The 24,795-nt window shown below is 37.0% G+C and overlaps 1 protein-coding gene across 1 annotated transcript; it reads right to left on the bottom strand.

Annotated features, from left to right (window-relative positions):
- Positions 1 to 570: 570 nt before the first annotated feature.
- Positions 571 to 22,809, bottom strand: LOC131942155 (homeotic protein empty spiracles-like). The gene is made up of 3 exons (XM_059301888.1): positions 21,885 to 22,809; positions 8,848 to 9,020; positions 571 to 780 (listed from the first exon to the last, which is right to left on the bottom strand). The coding sequence occupies exons 1-3, from the start codon at positions 22,690 to 22,692 to the stop codon at positions 571 to 573; spliced, it is 1,191 nt and encodes a 396-aa protein (XP_059157871.1). The 5' UTR covers positions 22,693 to 22,809.
- Between the last annotated feature and the right edge of the window lie 1,986 nt (positions 22,810 to 24,795).

Below are 24,795 nucleotides of genomic sequence, written 5' to 3'. Positions count from 1 at the left end.
CAAATATTTTGGCCTTTTTAAATTCGATCCAGCTTCGTGGCCGGATGAAGGTCTTCGACCGATGATAATGTCACATACCTAGACTGATGATAATGCCACATGTCATATGCCAGATGTCCGGATGAACGGTCACTCGGAGGGAAATCTGACACCGGTACGGATTTTCACCGGCGTCTATGAAGTGCTGTAATGACATCTGCAGATAACGTTGTCATTTGCAGCAGGTAATGACATCTGCAGCTTGTATTGCCATCTGCAACTGACACATGCATTTTTAGATGACACTATCATTCGCAGCTGGTTTTGACATTTGAAGCGAATGTTGGCAAGTGCTGCTGGGACTGACATGTACCGTCGAGGTTGACATTTGCGTTTGACATTGACATTTATAGCTGAGACTGACATCACATGTCTTGAGCCCCGAGAATCACCAAATGGACACGGGGGCGGCGATAAAGTCTCTCCTACCCCGTGGGTTAGGCCTGCGTGTACCTCGGGGGTGCTACCATCACATCTACAGCGTACCCCCGGGGGGTGCCATATCCAGAGCGTCGTGTCAAACTGACATATTTAACAGTCCTCTGTCACTGACAACTCCTCGTCGTCGGTGCACGGCTCGTCGTCGTCGTCGTGGTCGACGTATGACGTCAGGTCACTTCCGTCGCCGCTCTTGCCGTGGTCGCCATCTTGACCCTCCGTCTGCGAACCGGAAGAGCCGGTATCTTCTTCCGCTTTCATTCTTTTGTGCTTCGTCCTGCGGTTTTGAAACCACACTTTGACCTAGAATATATAAATAGAAACGTTAATTTTATTACCAAAGCTATAAACCCTTTTTTTAAACTACTAAAGACTTAAGGAAATCTGGCGTACACTTAAATGCACACAAAAATTAATATGAAAAATAAAAACATATTTAATAAATTACTAGGACTAAGCGATGATCTTTGTTTGACTGCTAGCCCGAAGGTCTCGAGTTCGGATCTAGGTTCTGACTCGTGACGTTCCTGATTCTACTCAGCTCTGATGGGTACTTGACTCACGTTTAAAAAAAGAAGGCTGAGCATTATCCCTTCATATACTAAGGCCATTGAAACAGATACACTCTACTTCATCTGCACCATGTGTCTTGAGCCCGTAACGGATAAGAAAATGAAGCTAAGCTCTTTAGGGATAAGCTTACTGTTTAATTGACATATAACGTCAATCTAATTAAGTCAACCCACCAATATATAAAATTAAAAGCGTTTAGATATTAATTTAAAATAAAAATAAAATATAAAGTTTAATTTGCTTAACAATTTGGAATGTTGGTCAAGTTGTATTATACAAGCTACGCTTTAAATGTTTAAAACGAAACAAAATACGAAGACATAATTGAACATACTTAAACAGTTTAAAAGTGCAAAAAATTAAATCGCGTTTATTACAGTCATTAAAATTGTTACGTCAGTTTGATACAGGAAAAATAAATAAATAAAAAGTCCACATTTATTTTTATTGTTCACAACGGCAGGTAAAATATAATTGTAATATTTGAAATGAATAGCAACAGTTTTCGCGACTAAATATCTTTTTGCTTAACTGTATGCATATACGTTATTTATTACTGCCGCCGTTTTGGCTACATGTTCCTGGGTTCTATCCCCTGACCACTAGTCTGGACACACACCTGAGTCTAGCCGTCCGACGCCAACGACGGCGTCGGTCCGTTTATAACGACAGAACATAAACGATTAGACAAGATTTATGGCGGAGGGGACCCTGTTTTTGTGGACACGGATACCGAACGCCATTCCACTTGGGGGATAATTGGCAGGATCATAACAAAGTAATGGAAGACAATTATTTTCCGATCTGAGACCAACACAAATCGGACATTTTACACTACCGGATAAACAGTAATTTTTTTTTATTACCCCATTCCCCCACCCCCTCCCACTTCCAAGTTTTGCGTCCACTATGGACGACCGGGCTTGATTCAAGAGGTCAAAACTCGCGCGCTTGCACGCGCCACAAATCAGAAACGGGTACCCGCGTGATGGGGATCCTAATAAGGAGCGTCACGTGATCAGTGTGTCCATTTTTTTTTTGCAACCGGGATGGGATTGAAACATAAGATGGGATTAGGATATCTGAGTAGTTTTTGTGTTGGAGGGGGAAAGAGGGGGGGGGGGGGGGTGGCGTTAATCGAACAATTGGACCGGGATAATTATTCATATAATTTAATGGTTCCTATCAAATAAACGGTTAATTTATATAAAGCTACGGGGGAGTGATTTCTTGATAAAAAATGTTCAACTCGGTAATTTACTGTTGCTATTAATGTGTAGACGACAATACAATATTAAAACAAAAATTAAGTCTACGTATAATCATAGCATAATTATTCTTCAACGCGCATGACCGCCGCTTATGTTAATCAAAAAGTCAAAATGTTTCTTTTACGTCTCCCATATATTTCCTTAAAACTAAATTATGATTTTTATTTTAATTAACTTTCCTACTAATTTCATTTTATGAGTAAATATAGATATTATACAATAAAAGAATCCTTCACTGGAGTTGCTAATTACATGAATATAAAGGTCGTGTATTTGTATAGCCTGTTACACAGAATACGTTTCTTTGTTTTATAGCCGCTTCTTACTATAAAATAAATTTTATTAATAAAGCGGACGTTAACCAAAACCTTTGCGATATGTTACCATTCTATAGAGGAAAGACTTAATAAAGACCAAAATTAATAATAAAAAAAAATCACGGGTCAGCTAGATGAAAAAATGAATAGCGATTTGAAAAAAAATATTCTTCAACGCACAAAAATCAATCCATCATTATTTGCCCAAAACCCGCGCCCCTCCCTCCCCCGTCCCCTTGGCCGACAATGGCACCAAATGATAGACAATTCCCGTAATGAATCCTTCGCTTCCTGGGCGCGGCAACACAGCCTCGTTTTGATCTCCGTACCCTGTAATTTTCGAACGTTTGTCTCAATCTTCGACCTCATTCGTCACTGCCCGATTTCGTACACCCTATCCCTTCTTTCCTCCCTCGTCCACCCCCCTCTCCCTCCCCCTCCCGAACACGCAAAGGTTCTGAGCCTTAGAGAACATGACGTCATGATTGCGGCGATTGTTTCCTCCCAGCGCGTGTCGTGCGTCGGGGCATCAAAACCGGAAGCGATTCCCTGATTTGATGAAGGGAGTTATCATTGTGGCCTTCTGACGCTGCCCTTTCTCCCAACACAACGGCTACACGTTTTTCCCCTGGGGGTGGGGGAGGTGGTGGGGGGGGGGAGAAGAAGTGAGGGTGACGGATTATTGTAAGAAAGATATCACCAGAGTTGTCGACGTATTTCAAGACTACTACAACTACAGCCTTAATCCCCTTAGGGGACAGTGGCGGACTCTGCAAGGTTGCCCGGGGGCAGGAGCTTAAAATTAACGCGGGGGGAGAAATAGAACGGGACGCCGTTGACTCGCGGGGTAAGTGAGTTCCTTGAAGTGAGCGCTGAATTGATGGAGCGCGCGAGAGTGTGAAACAAGAGCGGTATCATCTAGAAGCACCGCGCGTAATTGGGTACTCACCGAGGTATTGACTCAACGCTGTTGGTCTTCAAATAAAAATAATTCGCCCGGGGGGTGAGCGAATCCCCCTCGCTCTTACAGAGGGTGAGTTGTTAGCCGGGTCGCACGCTGGACTACGGTCAGGGGGGGGGGGGGGTGGAGGAGGGGGTGAAACGTTCATGGCATGGCTCTCAATGACGTGTTAATCACGAGAAAATGAGCCGAGTGTTGGACGTTTGGACAAAGTCGGGCCGTAATGGCCTCGTTTGTTATCGTTTAGAAGGGTGGCGTTCATAGACACTGACTTCACGAACGGGGTTAAACAAAGGCGAGGAAGATATTTATATATGTGTATCTATATATTATATGTCGCTATTATTTGGTAACCGGACAGATGCGAAACGGAAAACTGCGAAACGAAAAACTGCAAAACGGAAATTTGCACACAAAAATAGTGCGCAATAGCATTTTTTGTTTTCTAAAATTGAGCATTTATAGACATTATCAAAAAAGTGATTACATGTACATTGTAAAAAATAAAACATATTTCCTCGAAATATAACAAAACTAAAGTGTATTAGTTTAATTAGTTTGTATTTGCTTATTTTTCTGTGTGCGCATTTTTCCGATTGCGCATTTTTCTGGGAACCCTTATATTTACATAAAGCCTTTGGGACTTAATAGTAGATTAAAAAAAACGATAGATGAATTTAACTTTGGAGATTTAGTTTCCCCTCTGATCACATTAATGGCGTGGGCGGCTGCTGTGGTTCAACTGTTCAATCATTATACCAATTTAGATGCTGCTGTGTGCCACTTCTCAAAGGGGAATAAAGCTGCCATTTCGGGAGGGGTGACGGACGGTCAAGCAAAGACCAGTAACCACCCTAGTCTGCCCTCCCCCCCCCCCCCCCACGGAGCAGATAACAAATGGGGGAGTCACGTGGTTTGATGTATGTGAGAAGGCGCGGCGCTGATGTGTCTAATCAATGGCCGGTGTCCGATTGTCCAAGCGGAACTGCTGTATTCCCAGCGGGCTTGTTATAGGCATTAACCTGCGTCGTAGGGGCGGGTCAACTACGGTTGGATGAGAGGGCAGGGGGTTGATTTGGGGGGGGGGGGGGGGAAGGGGGGGGGTGCGAAGCGGAAGTTGTGAGGTAGAGAGGGGGTGGAGGCGAATCGTTGCAATAGTTAAACAATAGTCATGAAAAATTATTAATTAGGCCTAAACTCTTACGGTAATTATTAATCAAGTGTGTGATTTTTATTCCAAAAAATAAACAACGTAATTTTTTGCCATAATTTGCCGCATGCAAATCTGCATGGAAAATGAATCGACAACACACGGAGTTGGTCATAGGAGTTTAACAATCCTAGTTAATGGATAAATTAAATACCATATACATACAGATATATATATAATATATATATATATATATATATATATATATATATATATATATATATATATATATATATATATATGATCCCATGCATGAAGGTATTTTAGATAATTAATGAGAGCTGTGCTGATTACAACTAGCCTAAATGCGGCTAACATCCGCTGACCTTTACCACAGACCCGACCAAGAAGTGAGAAATGTGCCAGAGTTAACTTGCCGGATAGGATGAAATGTTACCAGAAAAAATATGTCTTCGGCCGTAGACAGGACGTCTCTAGCGCAGCCTCTGGGTGGGTGTGTTAACCGTTCTGTGGTCGGGCCTGTTGGCCTTTAAGGATTACATATCAGGGTAGGGGCGGGTGGTAATTTGTTCTGATGGGGCTAATAGGGTGGTGCTGTATCACTTACTGAACGGAAACTGGGGAGGTGGTGGCGTCACAACTATAGGTATCGCTATGTTAGAAGTGTGTTATATTGTTTTATATTGTTACAATAAAGTATATACATAAACGTATGGGAAGGCGTAGTTGGGTGGTTGAATGTACGACTACTAACTCGATAGTCTCGAGTGCAGATACAAGGCTTGATAAAGTAAAGGCGGCTATGATAGTGCTGATCACATTATCCCTTCATATGCCGAGGTCACATAAATAGGTGAACTCTACTTCATCTTACCTCCAGGTTCAAAAGGGGCAGCCTTATAACAATTTACAAATATTTTAGATTCATAACAATACTTATGTTCCCCATGTGTCTTGGGCACAAAGTGGAAAAGTTGAGATTAATAAACTGTATTAAACTTAAAACATTTTTAATTGCATCATGCCGATTACGATTTTGAACCGTTCATAAATCCTTGCAGCATCAAAGCGACCCGATACGCGTTATACAAAAGATGTTTGATCCGTGAATTCCCCCACCGTCTAGTTTTCAGTTAACCATTCCCCTCTCTCAAAGAGCACTGGGTCCCACCAGAGCTTAATATCTCGCGATATCTCGTCGGCGGAACGGGAAGGAACGCGCCAACAGATCGTGGTACACGCTGGCAACTTGGGAGTCTGGTGGGTGATAAGGCTGGGAGTTACCGTCCTTTGAAGACCCCTGGGTCTCTGTCTGCGGGGTCTAATAGACCCACACGGGTTGATCATTAGCAGACGAAATGTTCGGCCTGGTATTAATCAGAAGATATTTGCAGGGCTAAACGGGAGATTGTACCTGCATCTGGGAGTTAAGTGTAAATAGGTTGCTTCGGGATTCGAACATTAACCGATATCTTTTAACAGTAATAGCAACGTAGGTAGAATCTTACTGTAATATTGCATTGCATATGGAACTAGTATGCCTGCCTATTATTATTCACTATGCAGTGATTTTAATTGCTTTTAATGTGTCAAACTACAAAAATATAGTTGAATTACTTAAAGATTCAAATATATAAGCCATATTTCTTCAACATTTGAAAGCGGAATAATTTTATAAAATTAGTATTAATTGTTTCGGACTTTAAATTTACTTTAGCAAACTAGTTCCTAAGAAGATAAATCGTCATTAATTATTTGAAAACTTGTTTTTTTAAATAGGAATTAATTACTCTATTTACTAAATTTAGTCTATTTGAAGAAAAAATTAGAATATAATTTTGACAGTTTCTAATTTAAAAACAAAAAATCAATCAATTAAAATTCCTACAACACTTAACATTTTCTAAATAGCTCGTTTACCCACGCTTTAAACACGCAGCAACCTGATACTAATTTAAACTAATGTTCACATGTTAACGAACACAGTTGCTAGCGGATACCAACACGCCTCTAATTAATGGATTAAGCTCTATTACCCTATGCAGGTAATAAACAACAGACTAAATTTTTAAAAAAATTAACTCCTGTCCGAACAACAAAACAATGGCTGGCAACAGAAGGAAAAAAAATGTGTTCATGTTATAGCCTAATCAATATTTAGAATTAATTAAAAACTTGAGGGTAATTTTAAATTAACGTGTCTTTGGAGCAAAATCCAGACTACTAATTATAATTGATAATTTTCGTCAGTTCTATGGTTAAACTTTTAAGTTAATATTAATTTCAAAAATAGGTTTAAAATTACTTTATAAAAATGTTATTGGAGTTGATGTGTTGATTCTCCGAATGGTCAATTAACCGATTTTTTTCTCTTTTTTTTTTTAAACCAGATTAATTCATCACGAGTGACCGTCCATCAAACTACTTCCTCGTTATCTCCCCTATTGTCTCTCTACTCCCGAAACAAATAACAAGTGACATTTGACCACTGGTCACTTAAGTACTTCATCGTCTTGCCGGATAATTGAGCCGGCCATGCGCTTATCAGCCGGTTAACGAGCCGATGAAGAAAAAAAAAACCGTCGAGTCGGAGATTCCTGGACCACCGTCGTAATTGGCCTCGCTTTCGAAGACACGAGAAATTAAAATGGCGAGGGATTTATGTTGATTGAGAGGAATAAACCGAAGATGTCTCTTGATAATCAAACGAGGTAGTGTGAGTGTATTTGAGAACGTCGAAAGAGGTTTAAACAATGGTTCCGTAGTCTAATGATTAAGTTGATTAAGTTAAATTGTATTATTTTTAAATTAAATCGGTATTTTATACGTGGAAAAATATTTGATTACAATTATTTTTCCTAGTTTTCTAAACAGAAATAAAGTTTTGTAAATGTTGAGGTATTTTTTAAAACTAATAATTAAGTTTAAATTTCATTTAGGCTTAGAAATACTGAAGGTGTCGGTAATTATGGGCCCCCCTTATAGGTAAATTACCATTAAATTAATTTTGCCCTAATTATAAACATCGAACTAGCCCTAGTCTAGATCTTGAACCAAACTCAGTTTATTAGGAATTTTGTAATAATTATTTCACGCTTTGGAAACAGATTTATTTCTTAAGCAATAAAATATTACGGACAAGCTGTTTTACGTTTTTGTTGATGAAACTTTAATTATAAGAATTTGTTCCGAGATTATCACTACCACTTAATCTAGAAAGTAGATGCGATGGTTTACAAAACGGTCAAGGTCTTATTTGTGTCTTAGTTACATAGACAAAGTCTTACTTATGTCTAAATTACACGGTAGATGACCGTAGGAGTCTTAGCTGTGTCTAAGTTACAATGTTAGTGTCTTATTTGTTTCGGTCAATGTCTTATATGTGTCTCATTTACACGGCAAAAGTCTTACATGTGTTAAAATTACACGGTTGAAGTTCTATTTGTGTCAGTCTCTTGTTTGTGTCTCAGTTACATGGTCGGAGTCTTATTTGTGTCAGTCAAAGTCTTATTTGTGTCAGTCAAAGTCTTATTTGTGTCAGTCAAAGTCTTATTTGTGTCAGTCAAAGTCTTATTTGTGTCAGTCAAAGTCTTATTTGTGTCAAAGTCTTATTTGTGTCAGTCAAAGTCTTATTTGTGTCTTTGTTACACAGTCATATTCAAGTCATATTTGTGTCAGTTTCTTGTTTGTGTATCAGTAACATGGTCGGATATTATTTGTGTCAATGTTTTATTTATGTCATTGTTACATGCCCTACTGTTCATCTCAGCTATACGGTCAAAGTGTTATTTGTGTCTGTCAGTCTCTTGTTTGTGTCTCATTTACTGGGTCGGAGCCTTATTTGTGTCCCACACTAGTTACACGGTCAAAGTCTTACATGTGTTTAAGTTACACGGTTGAAATCTTATTTGCGTCCGTCAGTCTCTTGTTTGTGTCATATTAATACGGTCGGAGTCTTATTTGTCTGAAAGTCTTATTTGTGTCAAAGTCCTTTTTGTGTCTTTGTTACACAGCCAAAGTCATATTTGTATCAGTCAAGGTCTCATGTGTGTCTCAGTTACAACTAAAACACCTCACCTGTGTCTCCGACAGCTGTAACTTGCTGGCCAGATTCTTCCTCTCCTGCCCCACGACGTAGTGATTTTTCTCGAAGGCTTGTTCCAACTGGAGCAGCTGGGAGGGGGAGAAAGCGGTGCGGTTCCTCTTTGGCTTCCGGTACGGGTGGAAGAGTAGACCGGGTGGGGGGCCCACTGTGGAGGATGGAGGTTAAAGTTAGTTGGAGTCTGTTAGTGATAAGCAGTGGCTGTTGGTTTGTTAATTATAAGAATCACAGACACAGTGTATAATTTCATATCATCATTGCGCATGAGTACACTCACACTTACACACGCATATATATATATATATATATATATATATATATATATATATATATATATATATATATATATATATATATATATATATATATATATATATATATATATATATATATATATATATATATATATATATATATATATATATATATATATATATATATATTATATATATATACACATACACATACATACATACATACACATACATACATACACACATACATACATACATACATACATACATACATACATACATACATACATACATACATACATACATACATACATACATACATACATACATACATACATACATACATACATACATACATACATACATACATACATACATACATACATACATACATACATACATACATACATACATACATACATACATACATACATACATATGTGTGTGTGTGTAACTCACAATTAAACATTTACATGTAAAACGATTTTGAATTATTGATTGAAGTCTAAAAGCTCACATTGGTGCATTTTAGGCGTAAAATACAGTTTGAAAATTTACAAAAGTCCAAACTAAGCATTTCAATTTCAAATTTCAAATATATACTCGGCAATAAATGCTTTAAGCTAAGTAGCCTGAAATCAAATTAAAGATATTTTAAAATCTCGATTTCTTCAATTAACCTTCAACGTTAAAAACGAACTAGCCTAGGGTTCTGTACCTAAGATGCTAACTTACATAAAAAAATAAATAAACGCGGCTTCTTTTGTCAATTATTTAACCCGTGGGTTACATTTAGTTTTGTCTGATTTAATTTCCGTGGCAGGCAATAGACATAAACTCACAGCCAATCAATGGCGTTCAATCGTTACATCCGCAAGAATGTAGCCAATCGCCGGAGTTCAATGGCTGTTCTCATACCGATATAGCCAATTGTCGTGACGCGGTTATTGACGGTGAACACAGTTCATGTCAGAGGGCTGGTACCTATGTACATCAGTAGACAAAACTTTAAATAATTAGCAGGTTGTTAAAAAAATTGATGGGGAGGGGTTAGATGGGTGATGGGGGGTAGTTCTTGATTGGAATTGATTTTTTGCATTATTTTGATTATTGTAAGTATGTCGTGTACTTCAAATTCTGGATTTAATTTTTTTATTAGATTAAATCAATGAAGAGAAATAATAATTTTAAATCTTGATTAACTGAAAGGTTAGGGGAATTGTGTTTATTTTCAGTGCATTTTTTTCAATTACCAGTAACCCCATTCCCTTAAGCCACTGAAACGGAAATATAGCAAATAATATTTGGAGTTACCTAAACGTTAATTAATATTCGATACGGGTTAGGAGTAGGGGGGGGGGGGTGTGATTTAGACACGCCCTACTCCGAAAATGCCATTGTGATAAATTCTTTTTTTTTTAATTGGGGGAGGCAGGAGTCAATGATTGGAGATTGATGGTCAGATGGTAGGGCAACCGACTGCTAACCCGAAAGTCTCAAGTTCGAATCCCGGGTTCGACTCTGTAGGATGCTCATTTGTACACCATATTCTGATGGGTACCTGACTCACGTTAGAGAAACTTAGGTGGCTGGGCCTATTGCTGACCACACTATCCCCTGTTGAAAAAAGATGAACTCTACTTCATCTGTGTTTTTGTACGAACAGAAAAAGATGATGATGAGCAGTAAATTATCATTACTAAAGTCAACAAAAACCCATTCCATTATCCAAATTTAAACTTTGTCCAAACAAAACACGATAAACTTAGCACCCCTACTTTTAGAACAGTCCATTTTTCAACACCTGCAGAATTAATAATTTCATTTGGTAGGATGGGGTTTGGGGGGAGGGGGGGTCTTATCTTTTCCTTCTACTTACAAGTTTTTTAAATCGAATTTTTGATGTGCGACATCTTCCTCTAGAAATATACCAGTAATATTCTCACGATGGGGGTCATTGGACCCCTGTTTAATAACCCCTTATCTTTATTGAAAAATTGGACGAAAATTCGACCCGCTACTTGCCATAAGCAGTATTAAAAAAAAAAAAAAATCAAGTGACATGGATTACCGGCAGTGATTACAGCAAAGACGAAGGACCACTTTGTAGGACCAATTTTAGCCATCGGGTTTTCCCCCTGTGTCTGCCTCACTTAAGTAATAGCAAGAGATAGAAGAGCTCTCTCCTTCAGCTCTCGTCAAAGCTCGGAGCTGCGTTCTTCTCGGCGCGGCTTTATGTAAATAAAATTCACGTGACATTTTCAACCAATCGTTAACTTTGTCACGCGCAGGCTAGAACGTTTATTTTTAATCGGTTTTTCTTTTTGTTGTTTTTATTTAAATTGAAAATACTTTGAATTTCGAGCACGTTAATTCATAATGATATAAAAATATACACGACAATTTTCTTTTATTTTAAACGTTTTTTTCTTCCTTTTATTTCTTCTGTAATTGTAAAGTCATAACTGTTTTATCAAAGTTTTATATTTTAATCGTGATTATTTTATTCCAATATGACTTGTCTCCCCTTGCTATTAAAAGACATGAGGACGAGATTTAACGTCCCATTACTCTGGAGTGAATGTTATCCTTTCTTCATACGTTAACCATAAAATTTAGCAGTCTTCGAGCTGGGTGTATGGCACTCATTATGTAAATGTTAACGAGTCAGGTCGAGACTTAATTATCTGTACATGTCGTCATTGTGACAGTTCGCGGCATTAAAAAAATTGTAAGTACTTATTCAAGCAGTAAAGGGGGAGAACTTGTCTCAATTTCAACTACAATTATTGTTTATAGAAAAACAAAATCCCGGAATGATAGGAATTAATTACAATCCGCTGTTAACATTTCAGATAAGTTGACCATTATTTCTTATTTCATTCTTACCCTCTCCCTTCGCGTGTTTCATTTAATTTAACAGTTTTGCTTATTTAAGCCAATCAGAGGTAATTAATTACATTTGCATGCTGCCGTCTTCGTCTGTTTTATAATCGGCGTCGGGTTTTAATTCTGCTTTAAAAACGCTAGTGTTTCACAATTACATTTTTCGTGATCTTACGAAGAGCTCGGTATTGTTCTTTTTTTTTTTAAATTACCGAAAGTTTTCTAGAATAACTGGTATTAAATATCGTGCCGGATTTCTAGATTTAAAAAAAAAACGGAAAAAAGAATGAAATATTGTTCAATTTTTGTTTTCATATCAGGAAGTAAGCAAATCTTTGTTAAGCGTAAAACTATTTATAAAGTACCTATCACCCGTTCCGAAAATCCTCCCACCCCTGTCTTAAGGTATGTAGTTACTGTAGTTTAACCAGAGTTTCTTCCAGGCATCTCTTCGGGGGGGGGGGGGGGACGACGACGACGACGAAGCCCCCCACCGAGATAAATTCTATCGTCACCCCCTCCCCCGAACGAAATGAAATTTATATAATTTATATAGAAAATATATACTTTTAACAGTGTCCGCCCCCCCCCCCGGAGAAAAAAGTCTGGAAGAAACACTGAGTTTAACTGAGTGGTTTTAAAGTAATCACTTCAATATTAGAATGACAACTACTTATTTCTTTGTTTAAAAATAATTTAAAAAACTTAAAAAGTATTTATAATCTAGATACAACAAAGAAAGTTAAAACATTAATACACAGAAGTAAAATGTTAAGCATGAAATTTTAACGACAAAACAATTCTCGGGTTTTCCAACATCTCCTTAATCAACTCTCCACCCCACCTACTCCCCCCCCCCCCATTTACCCCCTCCCCTCAAGTAAATGATTACCCCGACCAATCAAATCTCTGATCGCTTCTCTTATCTCATTATGTTATTAACATCAATTTTACCTCGGTAACCAACGTTCCAATTAAAATTGTTGAACGTTAAATGGTATTTGGAGGGAGACAGTACAACGCCTGGGTAATCTTGGCTATTTCTCCACGAAATTAAGCTCTACGGAAACTGGTGGCTTGGGAGATGTTTTATTTAAGCTTCACGGGAAAGGATGAGTTTTAAACTGAATAAATACTCTTTAATGTACAGTTATTAAACTTAAATGTTTTTGTAATATTTGTTTCTTAACTACACTAAATAATTGACTTTTGGAGAAACTTTGGCGAAATGATGTGAAAGAAAATAAAAGTTTATTTCTTTATTCTTTAACAGTTTAAAGTAAATATAACAGGAGAAATTTTTTTTAATATAAAGATTCGTCGTCCATCTTTTAAAGTAATTTGCTAGAGCGTTCTCGCTTAATACCACGTGACATGCCGCCATCTTGAAAGATTGAAGGCGTTTTGCCTGGCTGAAAAGGCAATTTATATCATCAATTTGCCCAGGCTGATCAATAGCATCAGCCCGATTTAAAGTATAGCATCCTCCTAGCGGTATAACGGGTGGGGGAAGGAGTGGGTCGATATTGGATTTGAACTTTGGAAGAAAAATTGGGTGAAATTTGCATCTAATGAAAGGCAGTTTATAGTGGGGCCAGGTTATAATGCTGTTTACAGTTCAGGGTGAATTTTAAAAGTCAATCAAACGAAACGCTAATTTACTGCCGAGATTTTCTTATTTAAAATTGGGAAAATTATTTCGAAAAATCGAAGCAGATAAGTACAGTTAGAAGGGGGAAGGGAATAAGAGGGCGGCGCTTGGGGTTAAAAGCACAATTAATTCACTGGTAAGAAATCTAAAAATATAACCAGTTGATAAAAATAGCATGTTATTTTAGTTTGATTGAAGATTAAATTATTGACATGGTAATACACAAATAAAAGTAAACCATTTTCCACCATTGATTAACGTTTATAATTTAGCAGAACACGATAATTTTAGTTTCTTAGATTTGGTGTTTGATTTGGTAAACCAATTTTGTAAATAAATGGCCTCAATCGATCAAAGGGCAATCGGCAGACATGTTTAAATCGATGGAGAACGAGCAAATTTGACCTGAGAAAAATTTGTTTTAGTATTAAACAAATCTTGGGAGGTGATTGTTATCTTGAGTATTTATTTTAAAATAGAACTTTAATTTCAAATTTTATGATCGATACAATTTTTCCTTACAAGTATTTTTTTTTATATTAAATTCTTGATTTTTACTAACTAGTTTGGGTGGGGTCCATCATTTGTGTATGTAATAAACACAAATCAAAGGTTTCCATCAGCGCTATATTACGTCGATCTACAACACATTTTTACAATTTCATTGTCAGACGCAACTGTTTCAACTGTTTTTTTTAATTGTTTTTTCTTTTACAAAATTCGTATACTATATTCGATTATTTTGTTTAATTCTAGTCTCTGGTGATAGAATAAGGTTATAACATTGAGATTGGTTAGTCTTTAGAGTGTCAATGCCTCAATTCGGTTGTTTTTTTGTTTTTTTTACTACGGTAGCCGAAGTAAAAAAAAAAAATCAGTAGAGAATACATAGGCGCAGGTTCGAATCCAGCTTGCAGAATTAGGTTGTTTTAAAAAAAAAAACAGAATATCCTAAATAAGATGAAATACTTGAAGTTTAAAAAGAACCTACATTCATATCTAGCAGTCAATTGGGCAGATGAAGTAGAGTTTATCAGTTTGATAAATACTGGAAGAGATGATACGATCAGATGTCTGCACACTCTACTATGCCAGATACCTCTACGGCTGGGTGAACTCTAAGACGCCAAATGGACTTTGTTTAGACTAACGAACTCGACCTTTCCGTTCCTTAATGTTTAACATAAGCCAACCATATCACGACTTCGTTTAAACATAGAATCAATTACAGTAATTCCACACACGATTGGTATTTTAAAAAAAAAAAACAACTTTCAACATAGAATCAATGACAATAATTCTACACACGATTGATATTTAAACAAAAAAAAACTCTCATTATAGAACCAATGTCATTCGCTTATATACACGATTGGTATTTAAACAAAAAAAAACCCGACTCTGATGTAATAATACAGATGTAATTACCAGCAACCAGACTATGTCAATCTGAACATATCTTTAACTACATGAACTTTAGAATACAGAAATATTAAATAAAATCTCCCAACCGGAGGTAATTTGAACAGTCACAAGTCTTCGATTAACTCCCTGTAATTTCCGGAAATGCCGCCATATTTATCCCTATTTACCCCGCCGTTTAGTTCGCTGATGGAAAACAAAACGTTGTATACATACGTGTACATATATATTTCGATAAGCTAATACTTGCAATAGTTATCGTCGTTTACTAGCGGCCCTGTAATTATAGTGCTATTATTTTATTTGTATTTATACGGACTGACGGAGGCTATCAATGTATGATATAGCCTCAAGCTAGGTATGGGTATTTAGTTATTAGTTTCTTGATAAACGTGGTTGTGTGATGTTCGAATGGGGATTGATGGAGGTTGATATTTGGTGTGGATAGGGATTGAAGAAACGTGGTATTTAAGTCGGATGGGGATTGGCAGACCTTGATATTTGATTTAGATAGGGATTGACGAAAGTTGATATTTAAGTCGGATTGGGATTGGCGAAACTTGATATTTAGTTAGGATGAAGTTTAATGAAAGTTGATATTTAAGTCGAATTGAGGTTGACGAAACTTGATATTTGGTTAGGATGGGATTGACAAAACTTGATATTTGGTTAGGATGAAGATTGACGAAAGTTGATATTAAATTGGGATTGACGAAATTTGATATTAGGTTAAGTTAAAATCATAAAGGTGACATTATTTAATCTTTGGCTATGCTGTAGTTTGGAAGATATTTAAATTTGGTTTGGATAATGGGCGATAAAAACTGGAATTATGGCAGAGATTTGAAGGATGCATAAATAATGTCACGTGATACCTAGAGAGCACAGTTGAACGACCAGCGCACTATGGTTTTTTACTCACAGACGTTTTCGTAAAAATAACAACGCGTTTTTAAACCTTGTACCTACCGTTCCTTATCCTCTGTGAAAAAAACATTTTCGGAAGGGATATGATAATACACCCAGTTTTGTTTTCAGTTATTAAAAAATTCAGACAAAAAATATTTTCAAAATTAATTTCGGTACATATGTAAATAAACATAGCGGTACTTAATTATTTTTCTTATCTTTCAACAAAATATATTTAAAACTTGACAAAGGTAGTTTGATAACTGAAATTAAAATACCCAATTCATAACCATCGGTATCCCTAATTCCAGTTTTTAAAACGTATCTAAATCGTTGGCCCAAACGTTAATCATAATCACCCACCCGCTGTTCAGCTAAATCTAACTCAACTTCAAAGTTGAATTAGTTTTTTTTAAAAATTGCATAACTCGTATCAACTGCAAATTGTGCCTGTAAAAATAAAAATTGGTTAAATACGTTATATGGTGGGGAGGGTAGGGGCAGTTCTAGCCCCCCCTTCCCCCCCCCCCCCCCCCAACCAACAAGCTAGAACTGGTGCCAGACGTCAAAACACCGCCCCCCTCCCCCACCCCGTGATTAAAACCGTATTCGTGCGACACCCTAATGAAATAAATTAACAGCGCACCTTGCGCGGCACACCCCCCAAACAAACGACGTATAATTAAGTTCATTGTTCGCGCTTTTAAAAAGAAGTTACCGTTTAATTTGTTTTTCAATTAGAATAATAATCTTCATTATAGTCTTCGGCTGAATGCATTTTATTCCCGCATTGTCTTGATACATTTTTAATTTACTACAAACAGGAAAGTTGCATTATATTAGCGCTGGCGAAGATCAGATCAATATAATGTCCTATTTCTATTCAAGAGCGAATAACCGATATATAACTCTGTATTAATGCCCTTTAGCAATAATATATACTGAATCGGGTTTTATACCTCTTTCTTCAGAAATGTGACGTAAGCACGGAGTCGTAAATAAAATAATGGTGATACTTGATAGTATAATCAATGTTGAGAAATCTTCAGTTTTAATTCAATTATTAGTGAATCGATACATACGGATACATACGCAATTAAAAAAAAAAACAAATTATTAGTGAGTCGATATATAGGCAATTGAAAAAACAGAAACAATTATTAGTGGATCAATACATGGTCAATTAAAAAAACAATTATTAGTTAATCGATACGTAGGCAATTTGTAAAAAAAACAATTATTAGTGTATCGATAAATAGGCTATTGAAGTCTACTTTATGAATATCTATGTTAGTTTACTTAAGAGATATTTTGTAGTTTTTAAACTAATACAGGAGGGAACGATTTTATTGGTGTGCGTAAATTGCCCCGAAAGGATTATATTTGCTATGTTTGGCGAATATCATTAACCTTAATCAAGTTCAAACTCTCACCCTGAACCTACTTCTTTTTCACGATCATAACAATAATGCTATCTTTAACCTTACCCTAACCCTAATTCTGAACCTATATATTATCTTGCAGATAAATTTTGTAAAACTTGGATTCGATACTAACTTAGTTGGAACAAATTGTTCTAGTCACATTCCGCTTTGTGCAGACTCGTTTTATAATTTGTCGTATTGAGGACCTTTATAATAACAAAGGGAGATAAGTCATTATAGGTTCAATAATCTTCTCAACAAGGGGACGTAACCCAGTGCTCAAGTTTCTAAATATTAATCGAAGAAGATAAAAAAGACATAAGGGACCTCTTGAGTGATTTTATAGCAAAGACTTGACTTACGTATTGCGAAGTTCTTAAGGCGAAACAATAAAGTTTCGCGGGGGATGTTCGTATTATGAATCTATGACAATCAGTATGCGGAGTTAAGATATAAAACATTGAGCCATGTAATGATATTATTCGTAAAACGAAATTCTTTAATTATCGAACAGAGATATCCGTGCAACAAAACAATTTCCGCATTACGGAAATATTGGTAACTTTATACAGTAACTATTCTCCCGTTTTATTCGTTCAGCGATACATTTACTAGACGAATTATTCGTACAACGATACATTTGCTGCCGAGCTAAATTATTCGAACAACGAAACAATGTCAATCAACTAGAAATATTCATACTTAATGCACTAACTTTTCATTTAATATATTCGTCCAATGAAGCAATAAATATCGGTCAGAAATCTTCGTACAACGTGTACTACAAATCGACCACGAAATGTTCGTACAACGAAACAAACAAAAACACAGCATTTCCCAGTTTTTTTCACACTACGAACCTACTGTCAAGATAATGCTCTCTATAATCTCCAGACAATAACTACAACCAAAGAATTAATTTAAACAATTTTCTTCTTCAACAAGCCTGGAAACCAACACAAGGAAACTCATATTGATCTTCTTAGGCGAATCTGCATCTACAGAATCAGTAGAAGGGGGGGGGGGGGGGGGGGGAGAAGACGGTACGGCAGGACAAACTCAAACAAAGAAAAGTAATTAGGTAAAGTTAATTGGGGCGGGGGGTATCAATGGGAGACGCACGTGCCGTTGTTGTGAGGGGGTTGTCCCGCCATCTTTGAAAGTCGTGTGCCGAGACGCCATCTTGTCAGTGTTAAATACAACAGTCGGGTTGTAAACATTACAACCCCCGTCAGCCAACCCTTCCACTAGACAGTCATGTAGTAAACATTACATCCACCGACAGCCACCCCTTCCACTAGACAGTCGTGTTGTAAAATATCCCCCTCCCCCACACATCACGAATCAACAAAAACCAACCTTAAAACACATGGTTTTTGGTCATGTTTAAAGATTAAATAAAGTTATAATTTAAATAAATAATAAGTAATTCCCCCCCCCTCCCAAGAAAAATCAGATGTATTCTGCTTATTTATACCAAAACAAACATAGAGCTTAAACGATGGTAACATAATTTGGCGTACTGTGGAACTGCCATGAAAAATTGCCAGAGATCGGAAAAAGTGGAAAGAGTTTTCTGTGGTGGCCCCATGTGTTTTGGGCACAAAAGGGAAAAGATGAACAGAGCTAGTTGGAAATCCAATTTTGTTAAAGCTTGCGTCTTCCACAAACTGAGTTCTAAGCCTTGCCAAGCGCATGCGATAGTTACAAAACGAAATAGTTGTTCTTTTTTACTGCTGGCATGTATGTGTATGTGTTTGTGGGTGTGGTGTGTGTAACGAGCGTGTGGGGGGAGGGGTGCGAGTGTGATGGTACAGTGAGGAGGGTGAGTGGATAAGGGGGGGGGGGTCAGAACATTGAACCAGTAATCGAACAATACATAGAAATAATGGTGTGTAGCTTTATAATAACCTTGATAATTTGCCTTCTAATTAGTTTACTAATTAGACTCTCTTAAGACCGTGAGCCGATTATAAAGAGTGCTTTCACCCCTCTACATGTTTGCGTGGGCACCTGTAAATTCTAATTTTATGATACATTATTTTATTTATTTCTTTTGTTGTTTTTTAATATTATTTTTTTCGCCTAAAAGAAAAGAAAATAAACAATGCCACTAAACTCTTTTGAAATTAAGTAAAGTCCGCATTAATTAACGATCATTTCGAGAACCCCCACACACAAAGCAATGTGAGGGTATCTATTCATTATATAATATATTATTTAGTAATCATTTCGTAAAAATAGTTATGTCTAAATATATATTTATATGTTTATAATTCTAATTACATTAGTACAATTTAATATGATTTAAAAATGTGAAAAATACTTTTTTTTTTCAATGGGTGACCCGTGATATCAATACTACATGCGCATATGTGCAGAATCACATCACACAATATAAAAACACATGTTTCACATGACCTCTTGCCGCATTACAATATACATGTACTTTCTTTAGTTAATGTAATCAATGATTCATTAAACATGATTTTTTATGGACTTCCAAATTAGAAATTACTATATACAGTCCAGCCACGCTTGGAATAGACTGTCGTACTGGCTAGCACTAAAGTTTATGTCTTTACTATGATATGTTTTATTTGGTTTGTTTAGAAAAAAAAAATTAAAAATCTTACTCTTATTGTTTTAAATAATTACGCATGATGTGTTTTGCTTTGATTCATTTTCTTTTAAATGTCACATCAGATACTTTCTTGATTTTAATTTAACTTTATGAAAATAACTTAAAAATATTTTATTATTTGCAGTATATTTAATCTGTAATCTCAAAGGAAAGTGTTTACTTTTATTCATAAACAGGTCTGTGTGATGGAGCTGATGTTTACACACGTTACTAGGCTTACATATACATACACATACACAGCCCGATATAAACAAATATAGAAATATTATATGAATAGTTCATCTGACCGCTAACAGTATGAATACTAGATGAACAATTCTACAATCTGACAACTATATTAAACTAAACTAAATGTCACCTTAGGGCACTGTGAATTCTGACCTACCACATGCATGATGACTTTCGGTTACTATAACCCAAATACACGGAACTCAAAGAAACACGGTTAACACTAAAATCATTATTGCTAGTAATATTTTTACAATTAGTGTTTCAATGTTAAAATTCGATAGCATGAAAATAAAAGACACGTTTAAATTGAGTATAGGAGGTCGTGGTCTGCTAACCCTAACGTCTCTCTCCCTGAGTCCACCCAGCTCTAATTCAGTACCCGACTCACGTTAAAGAATAAAAAAAATGCGGCTAGGCATAGTGCTGACCATACCATCCGTTAATATGCCGAGGTCATAGAAAAGACTGAATTCTTCTTTATCTACCTCATGGGCTTCTAGTTGGGAAGGGTAACTTATCGTGTTGTTAAAATGATACAATCTGTAATAATATGTTATCTACTGTTTAAATAAATATTCTAATTCCCCATTAAACTGTTTGTTATGAAGATAACAAAACATTAGTCAAATCAAACATACTGTAAATAATTCTAAAGCTTCTGGATTTTAAAAACCAAAAAATCAAAAGCAAACTGTAGATGAAAATAAAAAGGGGAATGCATATGTTGCAGTGATATTGAAAATTTATCTTTAACTAAAAATAGTGCCATTAAAATATCCGATTAAGTAAATTATCCTTAAGAGATACTAAAAAGGTACACTAGCTAAATTTGAATACTACAGCAAAATTCGGATGTTTTAGATATTTACGTATTATTTTTAACTTTCTTTTTTATATTTTACCCGCTCATTACTAGATGATGAATTCTTTAACTTTTATAATTAAAAACTGTGTTGGTTGCTTAAATATGACAAACATACTAAAGTAACATTTTGAAAATAACGGAACAAAATTGGTTCTGTATTTTGGAGAAATCACCAGATGGTTTTGTTAAACTTTATGTAAGCAGATATAATGGATACCATAAACCAATTATTTTTCATGCCGCATCTTTTAAGATCTAAGAATTAATTTTATCAGCTTTAATTCTTCTATGATAACAACTCATGTTTTTTTTCTGTGTTATGGATATAAACATACATAGCACCGAATTATTTTTACCTTCAATAAAATTAAAATAAGTATTTAAATAAGTATTTATACGATTTCACAGGGGGGGGGGGGAGAAATACATATTTTTTGCTGTTATTAATATTTAAACACTAACCCTAACCCTTACCCTATAAGCTTTTAACTGGTAAATTAGTAAAATGCGTTCCCCCAAAAAATATATTAAAAAATTGTTAGAATTCTGAAAAGAATAATTCGTATTCCGCTGCGTTGCGTAGAGATGTTAATTCAATAATTGTGTAATAAAAAAGACATAGGCAACATTTTGGAGAAAAGCGAAATGCAACATTTTGAATAAAAGTGAAGAAGAACATTTGAAGAGAAGTGAAGAAGATTTGAAGAAAAGTGAAGTGGTACTCACTGGGATATCGGGCGTGCATGAATCCTGGGTACCGGGCTGCCAGTAGGGGGTGGGCCTGGTGGGATAGATCACGTGGGAGGTTGTACAGTAAAGGGTTGATGGGGAGGTGCGGGAACTGGGGGTGTACTCCGAGCGGCCCCGGGGGGCCCCCAGCCCCGTGCAACCCGCCCATGGAGCCTAGGGTCCTGTTACACACCCGCAGAGGCTGGTAGAGTCCGTTCGACTCCAGCTGCCCCGAGTGGAAGTTACTGAGGATGTGTTTGAACTCTTCCCCCGTCCACGCGCTCAGCCGGTTCTCTGACTCTGGGGTTAAAGATTTCTCAGCCCGGGGACTGGATGGACTGGAGGATCGCGGAGACAGCCGGTGCTGATGAGGATCCGAACCCCGGCCTTCCCGGCTGTCTCTGAAGTCTCTGATCTCCCGAGCCATTTCTCTGTCTCTGATCTCCCTCATGTCTCTGAACTCCCTCTCCCTCTCCCGCATGGATTCGATCACGAGTTCTCTCTCTCGGAGTATCTCCATCTCCCGAGCTTCCCTCTCTCTGATTTCCCTCATCTCTCTTTCTCTCTGAGCTTCCCTCTCCCGTTCTCTCTCCTTCTCTCTCTCCCTCTCCCTGTCTCTCTGGCTCTCTTGTAGATCGCGAGAGAGGTGCGGCCGTATAGGAAAAGGCCGAGGCGGTGATGCTGTGGCAGGTGGCGGTGAAGACGGCGAGCTGTCGGTGTTGCCGATCAAGGATTCGATCGAGAACCCGTGGCGTTTGGGCGCTGTGGGTGTGCTGGTGGCCATGACGGCAACAGCTGCGGTCATCCTTCTAGAGTTTCTTCTCAACAGTCGATGTTCAAATTTTATTTGTTAAAAACGACACAATACACAATTAGTTAATTATCTCACTCGTTAGGCGAAACCGACACTTCATTATAAAAAATATTTAATATTATTTCAATAATATTAAAAATATAGGCCTTTTTTAAAATTTAAATTTAAAAATTAAAAATTTAAACACATGTAGATTAATTGTAGATTGATCCTATCTAATGAAATCCACAAAGTCTAATTTTTAAAACAATTATCAAAGTTCTAAAACGAGATCACATATGCACAGAAACCAGCACTAAAAAAAAAAATAAACACCAACTATTCACGGAAAACTTGTAAAAAAATTGTCTATCAGGCGAAAATCTCCGAGCACTGTTAGTCCTCACTGCGTGAATGTATTGTACCTCGGCCGAGATTCGCGACTGAAATAAAGATGTCGCGGATTGTTAACACTATCTTTCCCGTCAGCTCGTTCGGTGGGCGGGGCCGGCGGCGCTCACGAGCTCGATGCTGATTGGTTCGTCATTTTAACAGATCGCCCTAACTGGAAAAAAAAAGTTTTTTAAATTATTTTTTTTTTGGTGTATGTTTGTAGCACAATTCAATGGCTACTTTTGTAGACTTGATCTTAAGGTTGGACTTTGTTTAGAATTTAATGAATGCTTTGCAGAGAAGTCGATGCCGCTGGTGTAGTCCGCGGTTGAAAACACAGTCTGTCGTTGAAGACGTGATTAGAAAATGATTCACCGTCCTAAGATGTTGTGTCTGTTGAAACAAAGAAGTCCACTGTAAGCAATATCCCATCAGTTCTTCTTTTGTGAGAAAAAATAAATAATGAAATATTGCTATACTTAGTAGTCTTGTTTAGTATCTTCACAAATCTTAAATTTTTTTTACTGAAAGTTGCGAAATGTAAAATAGGTCTTCAACATACACATTTTAAAAACGTTTACACATCTAGGTTAGGAACAATAACTACTATATATTATAAACTAAATTAATAATATAGACCTACATTATATGCCCTCTTTTTGATGTTTGAATGTTTAAGTTTGATTTAGTTGAAGCTATGCAAAACACTTCAAAAGCGATATATTTCCAAATACAAAGAGATGAAAACTGAATATATGAAACTACAGGCGGTAAAAAGTTCTTTGATAAAAAAAATTAGTTGCCTAAAGTAAGTTGAGTTATATTCCAATATGGTTGATCCCTTTTTTTTCCCCGTGACGTAAAGAGTTAACACACAAACCTTGTCGTCTGCGAATGCCAATCTTATCCCAGCCGACGTCTGTTAACAGCCGAGGGGGCGGTCTTGAACCGCGCCTCGCTTCTTCATTGGCCGCCTCTGCGTGGCTTGATGCGCATGCCCGCCATCATAGCTGGGTGGGACGTCGCTCCGTGAAGGGTTAACTCCACACGGAGGGCCGAAGTTTTAAAGACGAAGTAGTTTTGGCTTGCTTGACTACAAGGGGGCAGCCGTTCCCAGGGCAAGCGAGGTGATAGAAAGCATCAGTCAATAAGGGGAGCGCGGATAAAAGGGCTCCCCCCCCCTCACACCCGTGATGCGAGTTTTGTAAGAGTTGGATAAGTGTTGTGTTGGTTCTCGGCAATTAGTCAGACCTACATATCACTACATATTCATTATAGCTAGAATTTTGACGAGAACATCAAATTTGCCCACAGCCATGCCCATAGACTACCTCCTAGTCTAAATCTAATCGCATTTGTAAAAAAAAAAATATCGTAATCTATTTCAAGTAGCCCAATTAAACTTTTTCACGGGGTACCCCTCAACCCCCATCAATTATCCATATATCTAGTCATAGGACTCCTTACACCAAATACAAGTCACGTAACACAGTAACGCAGGTGTAATTGACTTGTCATGCCGTTTAAGTAGTCCAATTATCAATTAAACTTTAATTGCCCCACCCACTTATCAAGAGAACAGTTACGGCAAAACATTAACTTTAACCTTTTTAATGTAAGCAGAGGTTAGGATTAGTACTTGGTTTCAGCAGTACCAGCTCTAGATAATCAGTGTTTCTTTCACACTTAGAATTTTCGGGGGGAGCGGACTAAATTTTCCGG

This window comes from Physella acuta, unplaced genomic scaffold (genome assembly GCF_028476545.2).
Source record: "Physella acuta isolate Inbredline_101_S28 unplaced genomic scaffold, ASM2847654v3 ptg000391l, whole genome shotgun sequence".
NCBI lineage: Eukaryota > Metazoa > Mollusca > Gastropoda > Physidae > Physella > Physella acuta.
Note: the sequence above shows the minus strand (reverse complement) of the source record. Positions and strands in the feature narration are given on the sequence as shown.

Bases quoted from the DNA above. Each gene is read 5' to 3' on its own strand.
- LOC131942155 (XM_059301888.1), bottom strand. From the start codon at position 22,692: ATGACCGCAGCTGTTGCCGTCATGGCCACCAGCACACCCACAGCGCCC. The intron at 9,021-21,884 runs GTGAGTACCACT...CATCCTCCACAG, and splicing joins CATGCACGCCCGATATCCCA to TGGGCCCCCCACCCGGTCTA. The intron at 781-8,847 runs GTGAGGTGTTTT...TATATATTCTAG, and splicing joins TACAGCTGTCGGAGACACAG to GTCAAAGTGTGGTTTCAAAA.